Here is a 26,076-nt window from a genome sequence, read left to right as displayed (position 1 = left end):
GTCCGGCGGTCTCGGCTCAGTGGTCTGTGCTACCGCGGAAGTCGGACCCCGCTCCATCACCGGCCGTTGGAGGCCGAACCCCGCATCCGGCGCCGATATGGAATGGCGTCACGGCGGGATTCTGCGAGACCGGATGTGTTGCAACGTCGAAACAAAACCCTGACAATACTTTTTCCCTATACCGCCCCTGGCTCCATCTATCTTGTCATCCTCGCCCGCGCCTGGACCTCAGGAGCGAGCCGATGCTTACGCATGATGCAGGTAGCGTCATAATCTAACCACTCCTTCCTTTTTGTCTTTTTCCTCCGTCGGCCAACCTCGGAACCCAGGAAACTTGTCTCTATAAATGAATGACGCATGAGAACAGCGTCGAATGTTAGATCACGGCTTTTGCCGGCTACCTAGAACATTTTCGAGAACGAACGCCTTTGCCACTGGACAAAAGACTGTACTAATGTGGATGTCTCAATTGTCCGGTCTTGTTTTCTGTTTCTTAGACACTACAGACCGTTGAAGCGACTCTGCAACAAGCTAGGGTGAGACATGAATGCTGTGCTCCTTGTGTTGTCGGGTGGCTGGCAAGCCCCTTCCGCAAAACGGCGTTGAGAAACCAATCAAGCACAGAAAAGAAAAGAAAAGACGATTGTCGTCAATGGCGCACCATTGACAACACTGCAAACGCTGTTAAGAAAGTGGCAGAGGGAAGGAATATGGACCACAAAAGTGCTCACAAGTGATTAATCACTTTTCTTGAGCGAATCTTAGCGACTCCCCATCCAACAGCGCGATTATCGCGATCCTGTCATCAAATCGATCATTTTTGGAGCTCAAAGCTCGAAAAGAAAGGAAGAGCTGAGTACCACTGCAAGTAGCTGCACCTGTCGTTCGATAAGTCCATGTTAGCGCCGGGCGAGGGGAGCAAGAGCGCATGCATTGTTCGCTTTCTGAGATGTCAGACGAGTACAGATACCTGTAGTGGGGGAGTGTTCGATCTGATAGTTTAGCTTGGCTCTGCCCTGTGCGTCTTGCCGTGGACATGATACGAAAGCTGCCCCGTCCACGTCCAATCCAGTGCGCCTAAGAGGACGCAAAAGGATGCTTCTTCAGCTCTTTTAGATGAAACTTGTCCTGCCTTGATAGTGACAAGCAAACAAGTCTCGTGCCGGAATGACACAGCGGCATTTGTCCAGCCGGCATGGCACGTAAATGTACCTGTGACTGTTGGAATCTGCCTCCAGCGGGGCCACCGCAACCGTTCCCCGGCTCATTGGGTAGCGTGGAGCTCATACCATGCCGCCGGAGCTTCCTCGATTGGCGAGCCCAACCACAACTCCTCGCACCGGCACCTCCCCCCGGAGCCTGTGATACCTTGGCAACTAACGCTTCTTCGTTAGGCCTCCTCCGTTTTTCTCCAACTTCAACTTTCTTTTCCCCAAACCCTTGACGATTTGACCTTCTCAAGCCCGCCGATGGTCTTTCTAACGTATCCCCATCATGCCACGGTCACAATCCAATACTACACGCTCGCTGCCCTGCAGCTGACGCCTCCGGTCAGTCAAACTGCATCGGCCGCCCCGTCTGGGCCTGCTTCCCCGTTGCGTCCACTTGGCCCGTGGACGGATGCACATTGCAATGTTGGTAGTTGATTGACTCGTCATCGTGGCTCGACGAACTTTGGTCCCGTCGTGGGAACGTCCGAACTAGCAAGTCGCTTCCCCTACAGCCAGTGTAACTGAGACAGTATCAGTTTCTACGACCATCCACTCATTGTATCCATTGTACATCATTCTGGCTTCCATGCTAGCCTGCTGTACGTTCCTGCAGCCACACGATGTGTTAAAATCTGTCGGCGCTATCAGAGGCAATCGCTCTCGCTAGGAAAAGATCTTCAAGTGCAATTTGCAATTTCCAGTAGGGTAGGTTCCGGTCGAATTACACCACGACGGTTCTCTTGGACTGATCTCATGGGACGAGATGTGCAGCAGAACTGCGACAAGTAATAGCCGCTCTCTGGCCACGTCGATGGGAACTGCGTATGCCTCCATCGGAGATCGTGTCTCCCACAAGCAGATGTTACGGCTCCTGTCACAAACGAGAACTGAGCGGTAAGGCTCTGCGTCAGCCAGTCTACGATGCGGCTCGTCGTGAGGCCGTTGCTTTCTTTTCTCAATGTAAGCCAAATATCCAAGGCGTACATGCTGGCGAATCTCTGTATCGTTCGAGTGCCACGGGCCTCCCGCCACCAGATATATGTGGGCTCTGTAATGGATAAGACAGTCTTGGCCTTGATTCTCACATCCAGCAAGACTTTTCTCATTCCTCGCCAACAGGTGCAAGGTTGTGGCCCGGAGCGTTGAACAGCAGGATCCTCTTTCAAGTAGGAAGTAGGGTCTCAAGTGCGAAACATGTGCCAGGTCACCGCCTCAATCTCATGGCTGGGCAAACTTGCCATGCTACCGACTGTAGTCTCGCCAGGTCTTTAGACAAGGACGTATTGTATCCGAGACCTCAGACTGTCCTTGAGGTAAATTAAAGCATATCTCGAGGTGACAAAAGTGATCAAAAGTTGTTCAATGGAGCACGAACCCAACACCCCTCGATTTTTAATACGGCTGATCATCTGTCATATTCCCCGGTTAAGCACTCATCTGCATGTGTCGACATTGTCGGCCCCACGGAAGGAATTCCTGTTCGTCTGGACCTAGATAGCAACCCCAGTCCTGTGCGCTTGACGTCGCGGGAATTGCTTTTCCGCAACTGTGGGTTTGCATGCCTAAACCACACCTAGTTTGCAGATGAACCACTCAGAACAACAGGGGCTTGAGGGTCACCCTTATCGAACACTTGCCAAATACTTCTTGACCAGCAGACTTCTCCCATGCGTACATGCAGTTTCCTAGAGTGGCTCTAGTACACACGTTGTAATCGCCAACGAAACTTTGGGTGGGACACGTCTACCTATCCCCTAGCCTTCTCTTAAAATGCAGTAAACTGACAAGGCCAGCAGCTTTGTTTCTAGACCATTCTTGTAGACGTATTTGTCCTGCGAACAAGATGCTTCTGATGAAAATACGGACTGCCAGCATAATAATTTTGTCTGCTGACCGGCTTGCTAGACTGGGACCTCGCTCTAGAAGAAGGCCTCTGATTACCCATGCCTGTGAGTTGAGACCTCGATCTGACATGGGTGTCTTGTTCATGAAAAGGTGCGTTGCGACAGAAAGCTACATTTCGAGGCTTCGCTTACACGTGGAGAAGCCGGACTCTGAGTGCATTTGCTTTTTCCTTTCTCTGCACCCCCACTCGAGGATATTCCTTTTCTCAACATATGGGTGGCGCGGCATGGAATCCCAAATCTACGTAACTTGATGTTTTATAAGATCATAACATCCGCCGTCATGAGGCCATATGGATAGTACGCTCCGTGGTCCTGCTGAGTATCTTCGTCGTTAGTTTGCAATATGGATAACGCACTACACACGCGAGGTCGTGATGACATCCAATCCCGGGGCATGATGCTTTTCGCCGTTCAGCTGGCCTTCCTCCTCGCCGCTGGACTCTTTGTCATGGCGAGAGCGTACGTCAAAGTGTTCATCGTCAAGAGTGTGGCCGTGGACGACTGGCTCATTTTCGGTGCGATGGTTAGTTGAGACCGCTCTGCCTTTCTGACGTCTCGACTCCCAAACTGACTCTATTCTACATAGGTTGCTTACACGGTCTACGCAGGCGTTGCTCTGCACGGTGTCACCCAAGGCGCCACCGGGAAGCACATCACGGAGCTCACCGTTGAGCAGGCGGCCGTGTCTCTGAGAGCTTGGTATATCTGCGAAGTCCTTTATTCTCCAATCACATTGGCGATCCGCACTTCGATTTGTCTTTTGTTGCTCCGACTCGCCCTCAACAAGATCCACCGGTGGATCATCTATGCCAACCTTATCATTGTCTGGATGATCTCCATCGCCTTCTTCTGCATCATGACGTTCCAATGCATGCCCCCGTCCTACTTCTGGAGACAACTGTACGGGGACCCGGGGTCGTGCATCAATCTCAACATTGTTCCGGATGCGACCATCGCCCACAGCGTCATCTCGGCCCTGTCGGACTGGTGTATGGGATTGCTACCAATCGCCCTCTTGTGGAACGTCAACCTTAACCGAAGAACCAAAGCATTGGTTGCTGTTCTCCTGAGCATGGGTATGATGTAAGTCTATCACGTCTCACAATTCGCGTCTTGAATTCTTCTAACGTTCTCACAGCGCCGGCGTTGCTCTCATTGTCCGCATACCATACGTCAAGCGCCTCGCAATTTCGGCAGATTTCCTCTATGAGACAATGTAAGCTCCCTTATGACAAATGAGTGTGTGGGCTTGTGCTAACCATGGCGTCCTACAGTGAGGTTGCCACTTGGAGTGTCCTGGAGCCTGCCCTCGGGATCATCGCTGCTTCGGTGACCAGCTTGCGACCGCTCTTCCATAACTGGGGATTCGGATGGGGCAGCAAAGGCAAGCAATCCGGCCCGTCGGGTCCCGGTTGGGTCAACACGAGTGGCCCCCAGGGAAAGAAGGGACCGTCCGCCCCAAACACCAGAGGGATGAAGTCAGAGATGTCTGACTCCACGGGGAGGACGTACGACGACACCGAGCAGGCTCTGTCTGGCACGGGCTCAGATATTGAGCTGAACAAGATGCGTTACGAGGGGGGAGACGAGGATGATGGTTACGAAGGCTCGAGGCCGTCTTCGGACCTCGGGCAGAGGAATCACGTCCAAGAGACGCAGGTTTCACACAAAAGGCCCAACGTTATCAACGTCCGCACGAGTATCGATATCATGTCGCACGTTATTGCCCATCCTCTTTCGCCAACTGAGTGCTCGGTTGGTGAAAAAGAGGAGAGAAAACAAGAGCCGGAAGATGTGCCTAATCGCAGGAGTAGGGTTGCTTAGTATTTTCTTTCCGTCAAATGAATATATATGTGCAAATTCTTGGACGTGGTGCTTCAAGTTTCGAGTGTAATGACATGGGTCAGCGGAACAGTGTTCAAATGGGAGGGGGTGATGTGACTTGTACTGCCCACGAAATGTAAAGAGTTTGCGTGCTGATGATGAGTGACCCAGTACTTGAGGTTTTCAAGTAGAAGCTTTACCAAACTATGTGGGGTTTCGTGCCCGCGATGATGAAAGGTTTTAGTGCGAAAGGTCGAGTACCAGACTATCAAATCCCAGTGTTTGTGTTTATGCCCTTCTTGCTTCGAAATGAGAGAAGAAATAGCAAAGATGCTCCCGTCTCTACCAAAATGGGCCTCGAAGCAATGGAGCAGAGGGGCGAGCTCAACAATTCCAGAGTACTTAGCAATCTCTTGAATCTGCGACTTGGCTCGTGTTACACAAGTTATCGTGGGCGAGAACTCGACCTACCTGGCAGAAACTTTTGGACGGTCGATCAGAGGCGTGAGTTGCGTGCTAGCAAACTTTGTTGAATAGCTTCCAGGCCAGAGCTCGAGGAATCTGATCATATCACCATTCTTGTTCCAGTACCATTACCGATCAGACGGCTGATTCGAGACATTGGACATATTAACTTGGAAGGCGGCAATCCTAATACACTCGGACAGAGAAAACAAAGTCTAAAGAGCCGAAGAGGGATCGACATTGATGATATTTCACTTCATTTGGGAGACCTGACCGAGCAAGAGATACGTAGGAGGCAGATCTGGGACGCCAACACGACCACTCGGCAGCCCGCGAGCTTCCTTGACGAAAACGTGTCGTACAAGCACCTGCAGTAAGTCGTTGTGGCCTCGAGGCGCTTCGACAAGTACCTGGAGAAAATACAGGACAATTTTACCGATGACCAACTAGCCCGCGGAGATGGACTTCGATAACCGACAGCTGTTGTTTATCCATACGGCGTGGGGCTAATGTGCAGGCTGAGCGAGGCGAGGTGGACGGCTTTGGATGCGATGTTCTCCCTTGAAGCCCGCAAGAGATCGTTTTGCCATTGTGGCACTACTTGGGATGTTGGAGGTTGATATATTGCAGCTAGGCGAAGAGGCCTAGGGCTGGACAGTCTCCTGCGCGAGCATTCGGTCCACGGCTCAAGCCTATGACGAAAATGCCCAGGATGTCATTGGTCTCACCGTCTGCGGCATGATGATGTCGGCTGCTCTTGCTGTGTGCACCCCGTCCTCAAGAATTTGTGCCTGCTTATTATGTACTCAACTCCTCGCAAGCCTCTAAAACAAGTCTTTCGTACATCGAAGCCAATGCTGTCACTCGATATTGCGGCATGCCCTGCCCCAAGTGCAGTCTCGGCCGGCTTCTCCTGGATAATGCTACCCCTGTCAGACGCGGAAGACCGTCTCAGTCAAATGTGGACTCGAGTTGACCCGCGGAAAAAAACAACATGATGCCGAACGCCAGAGAACCGTGATGTCTTTTGATGCCATGCATTCCTCCTCCCTTCTGTTATATCGTTACAATGCGATCGCGCCTCGTCGGTTCTCGCGAATGTGAAGTAGGCCTTGCAGACCGCAGAAAACGAAGAAGCCCTGTGTTGCACGGTTAACCGAATTTCCTCTCAAAGATTCACCATGCCCACATGCGCAAGGGGGGCGTGTGGACGTACGATGTAGATCAGCACAGAGATGAAGATGGTACCTGCGACGGCGCTGCCATCTTTCGGGTCCTCATCACCGCCAACGAGCTCGGGGTGATTCTGGCTGAACAGAATTCCGAGAACTCCCAAGATTACAATGCCGAAGACGGAGATGACAGTGCTATGTACACAGACAAAGCAGTTAGTATCGAGGCATCGGCGAGGGGGTTGGTTGTCCGGGAGCAACGTACCATTGCCATGCTTGCATGGCACTTACAACGGGCTTCATTGTGGCGGGCTGTGACGAAGGCTCTATCTGCCCTCCCGGTAGTATGTGCGTTGAGGAGGGGATGTGAGTTCGCTGCGTCGTGATGGGTAGGCTGTCTTCGTGGAGTACGTTCGCGATGATGAGGCGGCTCGCGTTGCTATCATCGCCGAGCTCCACACTAGGTAGTTCGGTGACGTCCAATTATCGTGCCTGAAAGGCCAGGCTTCAGACTTTGAGAGCGTTAGCCACAAGCTTCAGCCACATATTGACAGAGGGGCATATCATTCATCCGATGGCGGGGAAAGCTCCGAGCACGTCCATTCCGCGGGCACCGTCAAACTTGCATCTGCACCAATACAGTTTAAAGTTTGTTAACTAACATCCGCTTGCATTCAGGCCTACTTCTCCGATTGAGAGAACTAAACGGGTGCGAACCCTTCCGAGTCTGAGGTGCATCGGACCGTCCCCGCAAACTCGCTAACACGTTTACTGCAGATGCGCCTTGCAGCGTGAGAGTGCAGAGGCTGCCGGCTTGTGGGAAACCGGTGTATCTGGAGCGCCATTGGCATATTCGCTTTGGCAGCTACCACAGCCTTTTTATCTTCTCTTTTGATTTGATTTGATTTGATTTGTTAATTGGGCCCAGCCCAATGGTATTCCGGCATACATAATCCATGTGGACTTTGCAATTCGGAAAGTTAGCAACCCTTTCGCCTGGCTGAGCCTGTGAAAGTCTGGAATCTGAAACACGTTCATCTTACATGGCCTCGAGCAACACGAACGTACACATTATGGGCAGGTATTTGTCCCCAGTATGCTTCGATACGGACGGGACGCCGGAAGAATCGGCGCAGTCGACGAAGAACGCGAGGTCCAGTCCAACACACTAGAGTCAAGGCCGAGATCTGTCTGGGCTGGACGTGCTATCACCCACCTGACCCCAACATTCAGTGTAGTGTCATTCGATCGAGGCTCTGCCAATATCCGACGGCAACAAGTACCAAAGAAAACAGACCGTCAGCGAGGAAGAAGCTTGAGCGCGGTACATTAAATGCCAAGAGAAGGCCATTCGAGATTGACACTGACACCTGGCGGTGTGGAGTGTGGACAGTTCGCCTGATGGGGAGCTGGCACGCTGGACACGGCGTCTGCCAATGGGTGATTCAGCCTGGATGGGCCTGGTAAGTGCATAGGGCAGGGCCGTCGATGTGTTCATCGCTTGGGCGGCACTATGTAGTGCTGAAACATCATCTTTGACCCAGGCGGATGGTCCTTCTCCCCAAATGAAGGAACTTTCATGGTGAAACCGCTGATAGTAGCACGAACCTTCTCGAGTCGGAAACAAATGCTGAGGTGCGAGATGAATTCACAAGACGTTGAACATTGGTCATCATGTCGGCAGGCCAACGTTCTGATGAGAACAGCACCTCTGTGCCGATTCTTGAACCGGACGATAGCCGTCAGTGCTGCATATTGAAAGGGTGCCGTGGACAGGCTGCCAGTCTGACAGCATAGGACGAAGGAACGTCTGGTTGCACGGAAATTGGACAATTTGCCAAAACAAGCCGAATTGTAGCCTCATGTTGATATTGTCCCGTCCAACGAGCATGCTCTTTCGCCAACTACGCCCGCGGGCTTGTAACACCACCGTCAACAGGCGGGCTCTCTCACCCTCCTCGAACCAATGACCAAGGCTTGATATGACCGATGGAGACGACTGTGCCAGGCCAATCCGGGCGTCCGGGACATTGGCCCGTGTGGCGGAATTTGTAGACTGCAGTGAAGCAACCTTACACAGATTGACCTTGGGGGAGGTGAAGCGAGAACGAGTCTCACAACTTACACATCTAGGAAAATGATGGCCGGAGTCATCGGGGTGAGCGAAAAGTCAATCAACCCCGAGACTCGAGAAATCGCAATGATCTGCAAGGTACAGGCGCCGAAGTATCCCAGCTTATCAGCGCTAGCGGAACGACGCTTGAACCTTGTCAGCCAAACACAGCGGGTAATTAATCGGCTGTGGTCGGGGAACACGATGAGCCGTTGATAATCTCAGCCTGCAACATGAGAATTTTTGGAAGCGAGTTAGCAGGGTGGCACAATATTGCAAATGAAGCGGCGAAGGAGGTGTCCCCAGCGTCACCCTCGCGCGATCCGGACCCTACGCGTCTTGGTTTGGACATGCATGTATCAAGGCATGCTTTGTGTATGCCGCCCTGCGAGCCCCCCGTCATGGGCAGATGGAACGAACCCATGAGGGGAAGAGGACAACGATGACGACTGGATGCGGGATTGGACATGCGTTTGCGCGCCACCTCCGCATCAACAAGAGGATGGGGAAGGTTTGTTTTCTCAATCAGGTGCATTCGCAGTCCTGGAAGCACTTGGCCAATACATCGTTTGAGACTCGCATCCAGTCTGGGCTAGACGTTGCACCGGGTTGTCCAACCAAGCTCATCACCATATCCACATTGACGCAGCAGCAAAGTATCTAGCTCCCCCCCTTCCGTCAGATAAATCGAATCTTCTGTAAGGGATTTTAAATACTGAAACAAACAGTCAAGGGGGTTAGCCACCGAGGGCTCCCGGAACGGAAAAGCAGATAGCGATTGGTTTGCATTCACCAACCAGATCCTAGCTGCAAGTGCATCTGGTGTGCAGTACAGAGTATGTGCAACTGCGATTCCTCTCCCGCGGACCGACTCGACATACATCAAAAGGATGGGCGGCGGTCATGTGTATTCCGGGACGACCTCTTGGCCTGTCGGCAGACGGATGAATACGGGACCTTGCAGAGGGCGTTTTCATTCAAAACGCGTCAAGAGGACGCCGGATGGAATATACAAGGGGGGAAACGGGTGACAGACATGTCCGAGTGGAAGAGACAGCGCGCTTGGATGCAGCTGCACAGTTGCGAGAGTATCTGCACCTTTGACCTATGTCACCATGCTGGGGCAGTTGAGATTTTGGAGTGTCGTCAAGCGTTCTCGGATCTCGTTGCAGCGGCCTCCGTTCGTTGTTGTGCCCGGTGTAATCAAGCATGTAATAATGTCGTCCCCCCGGTCCACAGCGGCATGCCGCGAGCCCCCCCCCCCCCCCCCCCCCCTTCACCTCGCGTCTCCCACTTCATCCTCCGGCCTAATCCTGACTTACCCATTCCAATCCTTTGAACATCAACACATCCATCACCACACCATCATCGCCTTCCGCCACATGGCCCGTCTCACGCCAATGTGGGCGCGGCGTCTAAACACATCGATGCCTGGCTCAGGGATCACGCACACTTTGCATCCCGGGCTGAACCAGTGTGGCACGTACGATGTATGCGTTGGATGGCATGGCACACTTTGCCGTTGTGCCGGCTCAATTTGTTTGGCCTACACAGTACAGAAAACAGCGACGTATGGTCATACGCACATATATTGCTTGGCCTACTCTGTCAGTCTTTCGTGTTGAGGTGGAACACGCATCTATTTGAGACTATCTTTCCGTCCCTTCAGAAAGACTCCGAGCCCGTGGTTGCCGTTGGCATGTTTCTTCTAGGTCTACAGTCCATTTCTGGTTGGCAGGGGAAAGACGGCGGGCAAGGCTTCTCGGGTGGCGCAGTGCAGGCAAACAAAGGGAAGACAAGGCCAGGCTTAACCAGCCGTTTATTTCTTTCTGGCCGCCATATGCAATGCAGTGTACTAATACTAAGAGCAAGGTACCGACCGACATGCATCCCCAGTGGCAGTGGTAGCCAACGGATTCCCTGGCCCCCTTCGCTCCTGGCGCGTGCAAGCTCGACTCTCCTCCAGCCCCCCATGGTTACCGTGGCCGCCGGCTGGACTGGGCTGACAGATCGGCCCCCTTCCTTCCTTTCCTCAGATCGGGGAGGGGGGGGGGTTGTACGGATACGGTATACCTAGTTTAGGTAGGCACCTTCCACTTGGGGCCAGCGGAACAAAAATCCAGAGGTTGATTTGGCCCCTGCCCCCACTGATATTCATGGGTTGTATCTGTCGCCAGAGTATCCGTAGGAAGGTACCTACAAGTGTGCGTCGGCTATTGAGCCAAAGGTCCGGTTGTGTCATTGATGTGAACCTTCTTCGCCCTGTTGCGACTCATCCGAGGGCCAAAGGTCTCTTCTGCCGCCCTGTGAACTACTCCTCTCCCCGCCTCTTTGACATCCTAATGACCCCTGCTCCTTCTTGCATCCTCCACCACCACCACCACCCCCAATCATCTCTTCTCCTAATGCACAGGGGGGCCACACAAGGTCCTCCCCTGGACAGCAAACGCTTAATACAGATACGTACCTTGCGAGAGAAGTGGGAAACGAGAAACATTATTTCCAATGGTTACATATGGCTACATGACTACATGACTATATGCGCCAAAGGCTGGGTGCCGCCCGTCCTCTGCACATAGTATTAGTTGTACATGATGGATCAACCCATCCGATGTTGCGGCTTCTCCTCCTCCTGACTCTCGTTCCTTTCTTTGATGAACCAGACTTAGCGTGGCCTGGGTATGCTCGCCCTGCCCTTGTTGCACACACATCTCCGTATTGTATTTGCCAAGATGGTTGGGCTATCCTTACAGCTCTTTGGTTGGCCCCATCCTCATCGCACCCAGTGTTTGTGTGTTTGTTTGTGTGTTTGTTTGTGTGTGTGGGGGGGGGCCATATAAGTCAGGATCGTAACCCAACACTGTCCAGCCCTTTGCAGATCTCCATTAGCCTTTCGTCCTCAACCTTCGTTCGTTAACACATTTGGATCATCGCTTGGTCTGGGCATCCATCCCAATGGTCTCTGTTCTTTAAGAACCTTCCACCCCCTCGGATCTTCACTTTCATTTTCGCTTCCTAGAGTCGCACTCGATCAACGCCTCGCTTCATTCCACTCACCTCTTACCTGTCTCTTACCACACGAGGGCATCACATCATTTACACAATGAAGGCCTCTTCTATTGTCTCCGTCATTGCTGCTGCGGCAGTTGGCCGTGCGGTTGCTCAATCCACAGGCGTATGTTGTCATCGCCCCTTGCGTAATCGCGACTCCCCGTGACTAAAATTTTCTCGTCATTAGGAGCTTGGTGATGCCTCTGTTGTCAACAACCCGGCTGGTATCGTGTACGAGGCTGTCTTGCCCGAGAAGCCCTTTTTCAAGGCCGGATCGCTGGACGGTAATGTCGAGGGTTCCATCGTCGCCGTCACGGCTCCCGACGGGAAAGGTGTAGAATTCAAGGTCCGGTTCTCCAATCTGCCTAAGGAGGGCGGCCCATTCAGTAAGTCTCTACTCGGAACAACCATGTGCTCGAAAAGTCCCTCTAACCCGGCCCAGCCTACCACCTTCACGTCGATCCTGTTCCTGCCGATGGAAACTGCACCAAGACCCTCGCTCATCACGATCCCTTCATCCGCGGCGAGGCCACACCCTGCAATGCTTCGAAGCCTGAGACGTGTCAGGTTGGCGACTTAAGCGGCAAGCATGGCGCCGTGTCCGGGGACTACGAGAAGACCTATGTCGACCCCTACCTCTCCATCGTTGAGGGTCCCGGTTCCTTCTTCGGCAACCGCAGCTTCGTCTTCCACTTCGCCAACAAGACCCGCATCAGCTGTGCCAACTTCAAGCTCGTCACAAAGCCCGACTCCCACGACAACTACACATCGGTCACTGCCACCGGCTCGATCCCCGTCGGCACTTCTCGGCCCAGCACCATCCCCTTCCCCGGTGCCGCCTCCGCCAGTGGCGTTTCAATGTCATTGATTCTTGCGGGCTTCGCCGCCGTCGTGTTCGCGCTATGAGCAGTATGTCACTTTTCGACTGCATCTGTCACCAACAAACAAGATGAACGAAGCATCCGACTTGCTGCAAACTGATGAGAACTGGCGTTATTTTGGGAGTCTTCAATTAGACAATACGGGATTGGCTTTATGAGTACTAGATGGAACAAGGGGGAAGTTTTTCTCTCTAGGTATTAATGGGCATGTTTCATCGCATGAGGAGTATGGCAGACCGCCACCGCCAGCGAAGTTGTACATAGTTACCCTTTGGCAGGAGCACTAGATGATACCAGGACGATGGAGGGCAGTCCAAGAAACCCCACCTCCAAAAACAAAACAAAAAAGTCTTGACACTTACAAGCCCCGTCAACCGTCACCGGCAGACACATTGACACTGACTCGGCCCATCCACGAGCAAGGGACGTAACCTGATGAGGAAATTCAAGTGCATGCGGGCTTGGCTAAAGGTTCGAGCCAACAGCTAAGTTAGTGAACGAGTGTGAGCACAGACACGGATGGACGGGGTGAGGGGGGCATGGCTGACGAATGAGGGACGGTTCGATGGAGGGGAACACGGCGGGAGAAGGGGCATGTCAAGCTAACAGCTTGGTATCCTCTGCACCTCTATTGACCGACATTCTGCATCAGCATTAAAAGTCAAAATGTCGACAGCGCAAAAAACACCATGATCTTTTGGGATACGGTAGCATGAGTGATCACCACCGGCAGTATGAGTGATCACCACCGGCAAAACAGAGCGGGCGTCTGCCTGCTAACGGGAATGTCGCGATGGGGGTCTCGAAGCTTTCTCGCGCCTGACGTACGTGGTCGATATCAATTCCGTCGGCCGAGTTAGCATGGGATCAACCCCGGCAGGGACGGGGCCTGTTGTCGGGCGAGTAAATGACCCCGAGGTGGTTCGGAGGGAAGTGAAACGCGTCGATGGGTAATACATCGGCAAGGGGAGGCGAGTCCCGCGGATCGCTTTCTTTCCTTCTGATGGGGGAATGTGGGTGGTGGGTTACGTTCGTTGTCAGTTCATAGTTTGGGATGGGGTTGGAGGGAGTGAGGAGGTGGAGGGGGGTTTGTTTGACTGAAGGTTTCCGGCTGTTGTGGCCTCTTCGTTGGTGTGACATCACGTTGGGCTAACGCCCGACGTTTCCCTCTTCCTACGTGGAACATCTCCATCGGGCTCGGTTCGGACCAAATCCAGTTGACTGTAGTTTCGATACGTACTAGTGCAACAGTTCTAGTGCAACAGTTGGTCGGTGGAAGAGTCCCACACTTAGAGTTCGTAAGATGGGATCGATGGTTCGTGCGCCCGGTCATCGCGTGTGTCAGTTGCTGTGTACAGACCATGGTGCTCAGGCTGCTCTGCTGGCATGTTTCATGAGCTGCCGCTGGACAAGCGGTGCTTTCCCCCCCTTCCCCCCAGCGTCCCGGCACCGGCACCGGCACTGTGGGGCCGCTTGCAGTGATCGATCACTCGGGTCCGCTCCGGTGCAACGGTGCCGGTGAGCGGGACAGCCTCGCGTTCAAAGATCCAAACAGCCATAAGGACCTTATGCCGCCTGTTTGCTGATACGGAATTTCGTCAAGGGGTGTCGCATTTTACGGTTTCCGACTTGTGTGTGTGTGTGTGTGTTTTTCTGTCTTCTCAACCAGTGTGCGAGAGTTCATGTGTTCCAAACACGGCCGGACGTTTGGAACCACCAGTTGCTCCGTGTGCCCTCCTCCTCGACCCAGCCCCGCACGGTGGTCGGCTCCGTTCGGACGCTGCCGCCGCCCGCACTTCCAAATACACCCTTACCTGCGCAGAGACAGCGGGGAGTACTCTCAAGAGCTTCTGGTCCAGACCGCGGGTGGACAGACGCGCTTGGGGGAATGAGTGGTCAAGGCTGTCATGCGCGCGAGGTCTTGCTCGACCGCTCGTGACCTGATCAGCCGTTGGGGGAAGGCCGCCGCCGGCCATCGACCAAGTGCGAGTGAAGTTTTGGCGCTGCTTCAGGCATTTCGTTTTCGGAATCCCATTTGGAAAAAGGTTCCCGAGAATGCCCCGCCCGCACTTTCCGATAAACTTATCTGGCGTCTCTGACTCGGTGGGGGGAAAGGTGGGAGTTCAGTCACATCAGTCACGGCGACGGGCGCCTGGGCCCTCTATTAACTTTCGTCGATCGTCGTCCCCTTGCAGATATATAACTCCGGCTGAATCGGTTCCCCTCGGATTTCCATTGGCCGTAAGTCAGTTGTTTGCTGCCCACGACGAACCCCATACTTGAACTCTAAGGACCGGTATGCGAGTAAGTAGGCAGACGAAACCACACAATTGGGCTCTCCCGGGCGATCGATAGTCAGTCTTTCCTCTCTCGTACTCTGGAACGTCTAGCACTGGCCTTATAACTTAACTTCTATGCTTTACTGAACGTCTGAATGCGGACACTTTCTGTTTAACATTGCCACCACTTTGCAACATTTCCCGACCCGTGAATGTTATACAAGGTTGCAGGATGACACAAAGCGCTGGCCTCGCGGTGGCAGCACCTCAACTTTGGGCGATGCGTCCAATAGCTCAACGATAATCTACTTGAGCTCCCCTAGGTGCCCGGCTGTTTAGGTCGTGCCATCACGAGTGTGAAGTTGAATCCCCTGGCATTTGAACGGCCTGATAGCATTCCACTATCTAATACCAAACCGTCCCAGCGTTCTCGGTCCATCCGCGCTTGATGCCATCCAGTGACCAAAGACACACGCACACGAGGCGAAAATCGGCAGACCTAGAGGCCGGAAATGCTCTCTTCGTGCCTGGGAAGGGCCAATATGGTGTGGTGCTAGACCCCGACGGGCACGAATGAAGGCAGGGTGGAAACGACCACCCAGATAACACAGACTACAACATGAATTGCCAATTTTCGCAACCCTGAGGCCTAGCAATCAATGCAGTATATCACAAACGCTGGCAAACTCTTTAACGGACGTATAGGGTATTTAAAATGTATAGGCAAGGGACCTGGATGTAACGTATAGGCGGGATGCTCTGTTCCATGGGTCATGAACGGCGATAGTGTCAACTGTGGCCGGTGAGGGCCAAGTGATTGAGGCAATGGTTCAAGTGCGATCTTATAGATTGCCTATGTGGCAAGCTTAGGTCTGGGGAGCTCCCGCGGCTGATTCATTTGCATCATAGACGGCATAAATGCTCCAGAGTGGCAAGATGTACGGCGTATCTCAAGGATACAACTCCCTGGCGCATCGGCAAGTTCGAGAAGCGCCTATATCACGACACCTCCTGTACGATACTGCCTCCCGTGGCTCCTGGACGGTGTCCCTGTTGGCTCTTGTTACTATGTGAAAGGAGACGGGGTAACGGGCACCATCCCGTCCTCGGGGAGCTCATCCGACTCGAGGTGGCACGTCCAGCGAGCCCAGCCGTCCTTCTGCTTTCCGCCAATAAGTGATCTATTTGAATCTGGCTATTCACTTTATCGGGAGGGACGGCTTTACGTCTTCTGCAATAGTCTTTTTCCAGGCGAGAGGTATCGCACCCGCCTCTTGTCTGACCTTGGTCGAACGCCATTTGGTTTGCGCTTCTTGTTCTGCCAGGGAGTTTGTAATGACTCTAGGGCTCGTCTGCCATCAATCCATAGAAAACGAACCTCATCACATGTGTCGGTATGGTACTCTCCCCATCGACAACACGGTCCCGCCTTGTCATCTTAGACGACGACTAATGACGATGGCCGGCAGCAACCTTGGTAGTGTGTTGTATGGCCATTCGACAATGGGACCACGCCATTACACAGCATGGGGCGGCTTCTCAGGTCGCCAGACTACCTGACGGGCGAGTTTGTTCCCACCTTCACCTCGAGAGCACACGGAACCCGTCCTTCTGCCGCTTTTTACCTACCCAGCCAGAAAGAAGCCATATCCGGAGAGGCGCGAAATTGGATCTGTAAACCGGCATTGACAGACCTGAACCAAACGCGCCATGGTTCATGCGCCGCGTGCTTCGGGCGACACCTTCGTCTCTGGAGGGACCCGAGTGCCATTCTCCGTTGTGGCCGCCCCCCTCGACATGGTCCATCAAAGATGCAGGTCTCCACCACCTCGACCGAGATATCGAAGGCCTCACGAGTCCAGGAGCCGCTAAATCCAGTATCGATGTCTGGTTGGCGGCAACAGATATCCGACCGTCGCCAAGAGCGACCTAATTAACACGGGTGACAGCGGCCCACACCACGTCTCACGGCTTCCAAACAGTAACCGGGCCGCACTCCGACACTCGATATTGATGGGCGTAGCCGCATGAGAGGTCTGCTCTGCTTGCCAATGAAAGGACGTGCCCTTTTCGTCAGCGGCGGGGGCAAAAGACCGATGGATAGAGGGAGATCAAACCCTTGAATGACGTTGACGTGGCCCCAAATACGATGGGGACATGTCTGGTCGGATGTTGTAGCAGATGTTCCGGAACGCCGCCTGCCACTGAGCCGAGCCGGGGGGGGGGGGGGTTCGCAGAAGTTGGCGTGTAATTGTGTATACCGACGGGTTCCTTGCATCTTGGAAAGCTGCCATCCGAAGGGGAGTCGTCAACTAGACGTCGGGATCTGCAACAAGAAACTCGGAGCTCGAGGTGCCTGACACAGAACCTGGGCAAAGAATACGATCGTCCTGAGGGGAAAAGGTCCAGACGAGCCGTTGGTGGCGTTGGAGCTCCCCGCACAGGCTGATCGGCAACGACTTCGACATTCTTGCTTCGCGAGTTTGTGTGTGTGCGTATGCGTACTCTGGCTGTACAATGGCGGCGATCCTTTGGTGGCACTCGGACTGCCCCGGACGACCGGACGGCAGATCATCCCTCACAACTCGGGACACACCAGTACGGATGGATGGATAGGCCATGTGCAACGGTCCTTTCCCCCATTTTGGACACTTTGGGATCGTGGTCAACAGCCTGGCTCAGTCAAGCTAGGACCAAAGGAGCCGTAAAAACTGCCACTGAGGTTCACCATTCGGGACCCCCCCCTGCTCGGCAATCGCTGGACCTTTCCAGACTTTGGAAACCGAAAAGGCGAATACCAGTGTCCTCTGGCGGATGCCTCTAAGCCCTGTCGGCTGTCTGATCTGGAGATCTCAAAGGACGATCGCACCTCAGGCCCTGACCAGGACATCCCGACGACAGTGACGGGCCACGGGGCGGCGACACGGCAATTCGCAGTTCGGCCTTTTCCCCGTCCCTGATGCGACACACGCAAGACGAGCAGCCTCCGAAGAATATAAGACGAAGGCAATAAAAAGTCGTCGAGATGATCAGAGAATGACGAAGCAGAGGTGGCTGGCAACGTAGTCTGGCCCATTAGGCTAGGGGCGGGCTTCCTTTCCCGAATTCTGCACGAAGGGACGTGAGACAGGTTCGGATCGGGGAAGAAATCAATCCAGTTTGGTCATTCTTTCCTTCTCGTTCTCACTATGATTCCGTATGGCATTCAATTCAGAGCCCCCCCTGCCCATAGCCGCCAGGGGCAGTCGGTTGTCTGATGTCCATCCGTTCCGAAGACGTCGGGATGATTCAGATCAGGTTTGATCGACGAGCCAGCTCATGGGAGTCAGTCCCAAGACTGGACGATGAGTGAATTGCGGGGTGCAGCGCCAGCGGAAGACAAAATAGAACACCACAGCAAGAAGAAAAAGCGGCTTTGTGGGCTGTCGCAGCGTGTTCGCTCAATGAAGACGACGGCATACCCCAGTCACACATCACATCATCATGCCAGATCGGCTCCTGCAAGTCGAGGGCGGAGGCAAGATACGGCACTGGCACTGGCATTTGGTATTGGCATTGGCATTCACAAGCGAGCGGGTGCCCGATGAGACGGTCGTCACACCGTCAGGAGATCTGGTTCGTCCCAACTCCTCAGGCGCAGGCGCATCTACACCAAGTACGTAGGTAGTGGACAGAGTACTGTGGCACCCTCTACCAGAGAACCAGTCGATGTGTGGCACTTTCTTAAGTTACTCTCGCGGGAACCGGAGCCGCTCTGTGTGTCATCGTGCCACAACCGCCGTCACTTTGACACAGACACACATGCATATCGCTTCCGCCGTGGTGCATGCTGCATCCCCTCCCCCCGTTGCGGTCTACCGGCGGCACAGTTCAGACACCCATTGCCTATACCATCAGCCGCCTATGTACCGACAGGAGTCTGCCCAATGGTCATGGTTCTGCGAATACACGAACACTACCATGCCTTCCATCCATCATGCTGCCCGATTCGTCCTCGCGCAGCGTTGTATAATCGGACGATGGTGCCAGCAGCTCGAGTCGAGTCGAGTCAAGTCGAGTCGAGGCATGAAGCGGTTCAGCAGGCACTTACCATGCAACTGGAACGGAGCGGCTCGGGAACGCGTTGGGGGGCCGTGGACCGAGATATGAGCCCTGCGACCCGTCGACTGGTGCGGCGAGTCTACTTATTTACAGTAGGCACATGAGACGGGGGTCCAGCAAACCCAAAGCGTGCATTGAAGAGTCAAAAAAAAGCGAGATGAAAGGGTCGTTGAACCCATCGGCCATGATGAGGCCGACGCGACATTACCTGTCAATTACAACCCACTCTTTTAGGAAACTGAAAGGCCCAGCCAGACCAGTCATGCCAGATCAGATTTGTTAAACTGCTCCCCTCGACGACAACGACGACGACAACAACAACACTTGGCGATCGTTAACAGCCAGAACAGAAACAGGTGACTTGTCGACTTCCCTCGGAGCCCCTTACAATCAACAGGAGCGGGGGGGGACGCAAGGGCCTCGAACGTGGCAGGGTTACAACCCGCCATCGGTAAACCTATCTTTCACACCTCGACTTAGATCGAGCCTGGGCAGAGCCTGTTCCAGCTATGTGTGCAACGGGCAGGTAACGGACGATACTCCAGCACATATAGCCTCTCACCCAGAATAGTGGCAGACGCATCGCGACCCTGCCAGGGTCCGGATGGATTTCTCGGGCAGAAGTCAGAGCCGCATACGAACATGCTACGCAAGCTTAACCATCTTTCGACACTCGGTTCAGCCCCCTCTGAGCGTCCACTCGAGAAGCATAGGCAGGGTCACCGCACTTACATGTTGTGCCGTTCACGCTATGCTGTTACAGCACAGCAATCTCAATGTGTGTCGAAGGCGCGCTAGTCTCCGCAAGAATCAATGCTGAACTACACGTGTACGGTTACACCGCACACACAATAAGCGGCAATAGGTGGCGACAGGCTGCTGTCCAACGCAGTGACATGACAGACATGGGCAGGGGGCCTGCGCGACAGCTCCCACATCCTTCGTCCCATGTCCAAATAGACCAGACGCCAGGAGTGCTTGGACGCGCACCTCCCGCCAGTATCCACATGGCTGACAGGCTCAGTCGAGCGGGATACATCTGCAAGCGGTCATGGCCCGGCTCGCGAGTCGGCACCAGAAATCGCCAGTACCTATCTCATCGCTCAGAGCAGGACTGACTGGTTGTCCGACTGTTCGACTGAACGACACGAAAAGACAAAATTGCCCAACAACGCCAGCAGTTCGGTCCCCCTTGCCCCGGCGTCGTCTTATCCACCAACCCGGTATCTGCCAATATCAGCCTTCGGGAGACGTAACGAGCGGGTGCGGGTGCCCCTTTGCCTGCTTTTCTGCAGCAGACTGTCTGTCTGTCTGTCTGACTGACTGACTGACTGACTGACTGACTGACTGCTGGGCCCTGGCATCTACGACTGGGCTCTAGCATCTAGCATCTGGAGAGCTGCCCGCCCCTCCAACCGACCCTGGCCTGCCCAGCCTTTCCAACCTTGACCCCAGTCTTGATGGGACGGGGGTGGAATGGGATGCGAGATGGGGTGAGATGGGACAGCGACAACACTCAGCCAATCGTCAATCACGCCGTCTTAGATGAGACGCCGGGTACGCTGCTCAGAGTCCTCCATAGGGTTCGCCATCTGGCCCTGGGGGACTCCCCGATGCGCAACACACGGACGGCGAATCTTGCAAGGGAGTGTCAAGGGGCAAGACCAGAGACAGAATACCTGCTGGCTCCATGCCTTCCTCGATACCCGGCGCTTATCACCACGATTAACCACCATGGCACACAACCAGCTGCAAAAAGAAGGCTTCGTCACAGAGGCCCTTGAGGGGAGATGGCAGACGGCAGGGCCCTTGGGAGCAAGCGCATCTCGAGAAGCAGTTTCAGGCCCGTCCCGTGGGACCCAAGTAACTCATTCTCATCCATCTCTCTTACTCTTCTTACTGTACCTCTTCCATCTTCCTTGGGACCATCAGGGCCTTTTTCTTCTTCTTTTTTAGAGAGGGGTTTTATTTTTATTATTTTTTATTCTTATTTTGTTTTTGTTGGCACGACGTGATTCGGCAGTCGTGCCTCAAAGCCGTTTCTGCAATTTCATCGTTTTCTATCCGATTGCCTGACTTCCCGCCGCCCTTCCTTGTATCTCCCCCCTTGTTATTTCTTGAGCTATTGTGCTTCTGCGAAAGTTTGGTTCGACTACTCTGGTTGAGACCTGCCGCGCTTTGTGTGCTTCTCATCGCACGGCGAACCCAAGAGACAGAAGACGGGGCAACATTCGATGCTGGGTTTGAAGCCGAGGCTCAAGGTGGTTCAGAGAGTCCGCATTCGACGACTCTACATAATAGACGCCTACAAGATCGGGCTTGTTCGCATAAATCTAACCGTCGGCCATCCTCCAGTAGCTACAAGATCCAGGCGAGCATCCCTCGCCACCACTGAGATCTTCCGCGGGTCTTTTCTATAACCTTGCCCCCATCTACCCACCTACCTTTCCAACGACAACTAGACTTCGGCCCGAGACGCCTGAGAGGGTCCCAGAACATCCGACGCCTTCGAGCAACCGTCAGTCTGGAAGGGTATTCCAAAGGCATCATCACTTCACGGTTTATCAAACTCACTTGCTCGCCGTTTCTCTGCACCGAGAACCGACGACGCGAAGAAAAGCAACAGGCGGTAAAAGAACGGACGAATCAAATCCATACTGTCTGTCGTCCGAGACACGAGCTGGCCAGCCCCCCACGTCCAGTACGCAACCAGCTAGCAGCCATTCAACAGCCGTTACGCTGCTGATGCTAGCGCCCGACGTCCGTTGGACTAGTAAGCTGAAATTTCCCAACCGGTGGGTGGCGCTCGCTGGAAGGATACAGCCGTTTGCCGCAGTTCCATTCGCTATCGACCACAGCTCTCTAGAGCTCTCTCACTCACACACACACACACTCTCTCTCTCTCGGAACCGTGTGTTAGTACCACCTAGTTGGGCATTATTTGAAGGCAGTCGGACAGACGCCCAAGGTACGTGACATATCAACGCTCCTCACTGTCTCTGCTATTCGTCCCGTTACTGGGTTGTCTTTATCATAATGCCCTTGTAGCCCGTTTGGACTCTTCATATCCTCTGTGACCAAGGCTTCGTGCTCTAAGGTCTTGCCAGCCACGACAGGAAATTGACAACAATACAACTCTTGGAAAAAGGCTTTCCAAAGATTTCTAGGCCTTATGTTCTGATCTCCCAAGAAGAGGTAAAATTTGGCCAGCAGGGGGGGCGTATGAGGGGGGGGAGTGAGGGCTACCAAGGACCAATGCCAAGCGTAATAAAACCAGAAGACACTTGCTGACTTCCATACCAAGAACTTGCAGATTCGTTCGTTCGCAGGACTTTTACAATTTTTGCCTCGTCGATCAACCCGAAAGTCGTGGTCAGGGTTACCTCTCGTCGGCGCCTCACCCATCGTCATACGAGCGAGCACATAACTGGATGACGGAGAAAGAGGAACGAACACTTGATTGGTATAACCGCTTGCCAACGTAGTTCCTAAATTTGGAGAGGCAAAAAAGGAAGGAACAGAAAAAAGTCAGTCGCTGTGTCTTTCATCAACGTTGCTGCCAGGTCCGGTACGTGCCTTTGCTTTCTTTTCTCGGGAGAGACCCCCCTTCCCCTTCCCTTCCCTTCCCATTCCATCACAGCTCACCTTTCTCTCTCTTTCTCTCCACACACACACACAGTCTATCTCTCTCCCTCTTACGCTCTTTTCTCCTTCCGTGGTTGTTTTTGCTGGGGTTTGGTGCCTTGTTCCAAGCTGTACTAAGGTACCTACCCACCTACTTAGGGTTGTGTCTCTCACTCTTTCTCTTCGCCGACCACGACCTCGCCGGGTCCCGATATTACCACTAGATAGTTAGGTACTTTGGGCTCGAGATCTTCACCAGTCCGGCAACACCCACAACCATACGTCGTTTGAGCATCGTCACATACCGGAAATCTAAGCCTCAGCCAACCCAGCTCGCCCTGGATGCGTCTGCACATCACGCATCGCACCGCATCACATCGCATCGTGGCAAACTCGAAACCGCAAAACTCAGGCTACATCTTCCTTTACATTTGTCGGGACTTCTTCTCGCCCTCTTCGTAAAAGTTGGGTAGTAATCAGCCCGCGGGATAGGAAGACCTGGAGGGGGAAACGGGAAGTCGATCCAGTTTTGACGCCAGTCAATCTCAAAAGTTTCCCAACTCTGGTACGCCATCCTGGCCAGTGCCGCACTCACAGCTGGCCTGGACTGGCGTGACTCGTCTCTATTGGACCGTCCCTGACCTGCCCTTGTGCTGTATCCGGATTGGTTATATCCACGCTTCACTGCACCTAGCACAACATCGGCGGCAGGCACGATCTATTGCATTCCACAAGTAGCACTTGCTGAACCTTCCGTCAAGATATCTCTTGGGCGCCTTGAGACGCGTTGCGCCCTAATCGTCCGCCCCATCCGAAGACCAGGTCGGACCAATACAAATCATCGATACATCGTTAACCGCCAGTCGAAATCAACTTCAGCCCTGTTGACAGGTCACCGGTATCTGGGCGTCAGCCCACAGAACCTCCTTCCTCAAGCCTCCTCAGCATCTTCAGTTTCTCTAGGCACTCTCCGCGCCCATTGCATTCGTTCGTCAGTCCGTCTGCTGTATGGCACCAGAGTACCTGGCCTTTCATCACCAAGCTGGTTGAGAGCCTCGGAAGCCGTCGATCCAGCACTGCCTTTGCTGCTCTTTGCAAAAGTCGATCTCGACCATGTCGTACCAGTACCCTCCGCCCCTGCCTTCTTCTGGCCCTGAGATGGAAGTGTCTCATCCTGGTTACGCGCCCGACTATGGCGCGCCGGCCCCCGTTCCATCACTGATGGACCCGGGGATCCAGGACCGGACCCTCAAGGAACGAAAAGAATCCTTCTCACAGGCGAGTCTGAAGTTGAAACGGTCCATGTCCACGCCTAATGTCAGACCGCGACAGGCCAACGCTTCCGATCCAAACCAGTCTGGCCTACCTGGCGACAAGAAGAGAAACAAGCTGGGCTACCACCGAACTTCGGTAGCTTGTGGTAAGTAGACCACCTACTGCCCCGACTCTTTGATGTTTCCTCTCGAAGAGGGGGCCCTCAACTCACGTGTACTCGATGCTGATGGAGAACCCGTCAAGGACACTGTCGTCGACGGAAGATCCGCTGCATAGCATCGCCCGCATTTGGCGAGAGTCGGTGCATCAACTGCATCAGGCTGAAGAAGGAGTGCAGCTTCTTCCCCGTGGATCAGCCGCCGCTGCCGCAGACGACCGATCCGCGCCATAGAGCGCCATCGCGGACTCCGGCTGGGTCCAAGGTCACTTCTGCGTCATCTTCCCCTGCCATGGTCGCTGGGCAGTCCCCTGACGTAGCACAACGCCACCACTTCCATCCCGATGCCGGGAGTCCCGCTTCAGGTATGGCGCCGCCTCCTGTACAGCTATCCGCCTTTGATAATCTCGGCCCTGAGGCTACGAGTAAGTCTCGACGTTTGCCAAAATCTTCCCAAGTTGCTGATATGCGAACTTGCAGTGTCCTCGGGGGTGACGGCCTCGGCTTCCCGTGTCTTTGGTTTTTCGAACCAGTCAGTAGCTTGGATGTCTCCAGAAGTCAGTCCCAGCTCCACAACACAGCCAAACGAACGCACCGAACCATGGAAGTCTCACACTGAACAGTCTCCAACCACACCGTCCTTTTCGCCGTACACGTCCCAACCTCCTCCGTTGGCCAACTGGGGAAACCCGGACCCCAACGGGCCTGGCGATATGGGATACTCGTCGTTTGCTCCGGGGAGCTCCATGACCTACCCAAGAGGCACGCCCCTACCGCCCCAAAATCTCATGATGACGCAGCAGAACCGGCAACTCGGGAGGAAGTCGTCGGCAATGTCAGAGGACATATACCCAACGCATATAGCCACGCAGTTCCCGAACATGGAACCACACAACGCTTCGCTCTCCGCAGGAGCGATTCCGTCTTCTGGTTACAGCTCCTGGGTCCCACCACCCTTCCCATATGCCACACCGCACGAGGGCTACGAGGGATGGACTTACGAGGAGAGCGAAGGACACTAGTGGACGCCAATTGCGGACGGTCATTGCATATTGACCGCCAAACTATTGCAATTTGGAACATACCCCAGATCCGCGTTGGAAGCGATACCATTCAGTTCGACAGGGAAGTTAGACGCGAAATTAGAGCAGAGTAACGATTGTTTTGCAAGGAGATTTTGTCATGACAAAAAAACAGTGCGAGGGAGGCTTTGAGGAGCGGACGCGATATATGCACATGTACTCCATTTCCGCGACAGATACCATTGAAGGATTGAGGCAAGCTGGGGTCCGCGACAAGGAGTTCTCGCATGACCCGTCAAGTTAACGCTCCGTGAATGGAGATGTCTGAAGGGGAAAGAGCCCGGAAGCTGTTCTTCTTTGGCACAACTCTTGCTCAACCTAGAAACGGTCGCTTCAGAGGGGGAGCGGAGGAGCGCAGATACCCGAAACATGCTCAACCGCGACAGCATCCGTACTACGCAGCACGCCGCATCTCCGTACCGTCTATCCCGAAGTTGGAGCCACTAGGAAACCGACGTGGGCACCAGGAGACGTCGAATTTAGGTGCACAAACATTGGCGGGAGGGAGGAGGTGGGGCCGCGACGGAGGGCGCGCTGCGGGAGCGGGGGCCGCTGTGGCGCCCGGCTTCGGCTTCACACCATGCGACCGCCGACGGGCGCCAGGTGGGAGGATTGGTGAAGCAAGTGGAGTTATTTCTGTGTGTATATATGGCTCGGACGGCTGTCAGGTATTGAGATCGGAGAGCCGACAGTGGTATGGATAGGGTCGGTTCGGGGAAATCAGGGCGGGGGACACGGCATTTTCATCTTCTTAGCTCCAGGCGCACACACGTATCATACCGGAGAGAGATTTTTCATGACCACTCATCTCACGACTCGATGAAGTTCCGTTAGCCCTTCTCTACTTTCTATCCTCTCTTCGTTTTCAGCTGTTCTTCCACTCCATCTCATCCTAACCACCCGTTCCACACATACCCCATACCCGATTTCCGGT

At 54.0% G+C, this 26,076-nt stretch overlaps 5 protein-coding genes across 5 annotated transcripts; 4 read left to right on the top strand and 1 right to left on the bottom strand.

Moving 5' to 3' along the window:
* The first annotated feature begins 3,429 nt into the window (after positions 1-3,429).
* On the top strand, positions 3,430-4,983 carry CDEST_03287 (uncharacterized protein). The gene is made up of 4 exons (XM_062919446.1): positions 3,430-3,641; positions 3,705-4,201; positions 4,257-4,334; positions 4,393-4,983. The coding sequence occupies exons 1-4, from the start codon at positions 3,462-3,464 to the stop codon at positions 4,940-4,942; spliced, it is 1,305 nt and encodes a 434-aa protein (XP_062775497.1). The 5' UTR covers positions 3,430-3,461; the 3' UTR covers positions 4,943-4,983.
* Positions 4,984-5,979: 996 nt separating this feature from the next.
* CDEST_03286 (uncharacterized protein) lies at positions 5,980-7,033 on the bottom strand. Its single transcript, XM_062919445.1, has 3 exons — positions 6,845-7,033; positions 6,624-6,774; positions 5,980-6,546 (listed from the first exon to the last, which is right to left on the bottom strand). Exons 1-3 carry the CDS (start codon positions 6,880-6,882, stop codon positions 6,472-6,474), a joined length of 264 nt encoding a protein of 87 aa, XP_062775496.1. The 5' UTR covers positions 6,883-7,033; the 3' UTR covers positions 5,980-6,471.
* A 2,161-nt stretch (positions 7,034-9,194) lies between these two features.
* Positions 9,195-9,723, top strand: CDEST_03285 (uncharacterized protein; the record flags this gene model as incomplete). Its single annotated transcript, XM_062919444.1, has 2 exons — positions 9,195-9,203; positions 9,421-9,723. The coding sequence occupies 2 exons, from the start codon at positions 9,195-9,197 to the stop codon at positions 9,721-9,723; spliced, it is 312 nt and encodes a 103-aa protein (XP_062775495.1).
* A 1,858-nt stretch (positions 9,724-11,581) lies between these two features.
* Positions 11,582-12,980, top strand: CDEST_03284 (Putative superoxide dismutase-like, copper/zinc binding domain superfamily). Its single transcript, XM_062919443.1, has 3 exons — positions 11,582-11,867; positions 11,931-12,129; positions 12,186-12,980. The coding sequence occupies exons 1-3, from the start codon at positions 11,796-11,798 to the stop codon at positions 12,647-12,649; spliced, it is 735 nt and encodes a 244-aa protein (XP_062775494.1). The 5' UTR covers positions 11,582-11,795; the 3' UTR covers positions 12,650-12,980.
* A 9,329-nt stretch (positions 12,981-22,309) lies between these two features.
* Positions 22,310-25,159, top strand: CDEST_03283 (Putative zn(2)Cys(6) fungal-type DNA-binding domain-containing protein). The gene is made up of 4 exons (XM_062919442.1): positions 22,310-22,572; positions 22,645-24,048; positions 24,147-24,485; positions 24,541-25,159. The coding sequence occupies exons 2-4, from the start codon at positions 23,742-23,744 to the stop codon at positions 25,080-25,082; spliced, it is 1,188 nt and encodes a 395-aa protein (XP_062775493.1). The 5' UTR covers positions 22,310-22,572; positions 22,645-23,741; the 3' UTR covers positions 25,083-25,159.
* The last annotated feature ends 917 nt before the right edge of the window (positions 25,160-26,076 follow it).

The sequence above is a fragment of the Colletotrichum destructivum genome, chromosome 2 (genome assembly GCF_034447905.1).
Source record: "Colletotrichum destructivum chromosome 2, complete sequence".
NCBI lineage: Eukaryota > Fungi > Ascomycota > Sordariomycetes > Glomerellales > Glomerellaceae > Colletotrichum > Colletotrichum destructivum.
This window is presented reverse-complemented; position numbering and strand designations above follow the sequence as displayed.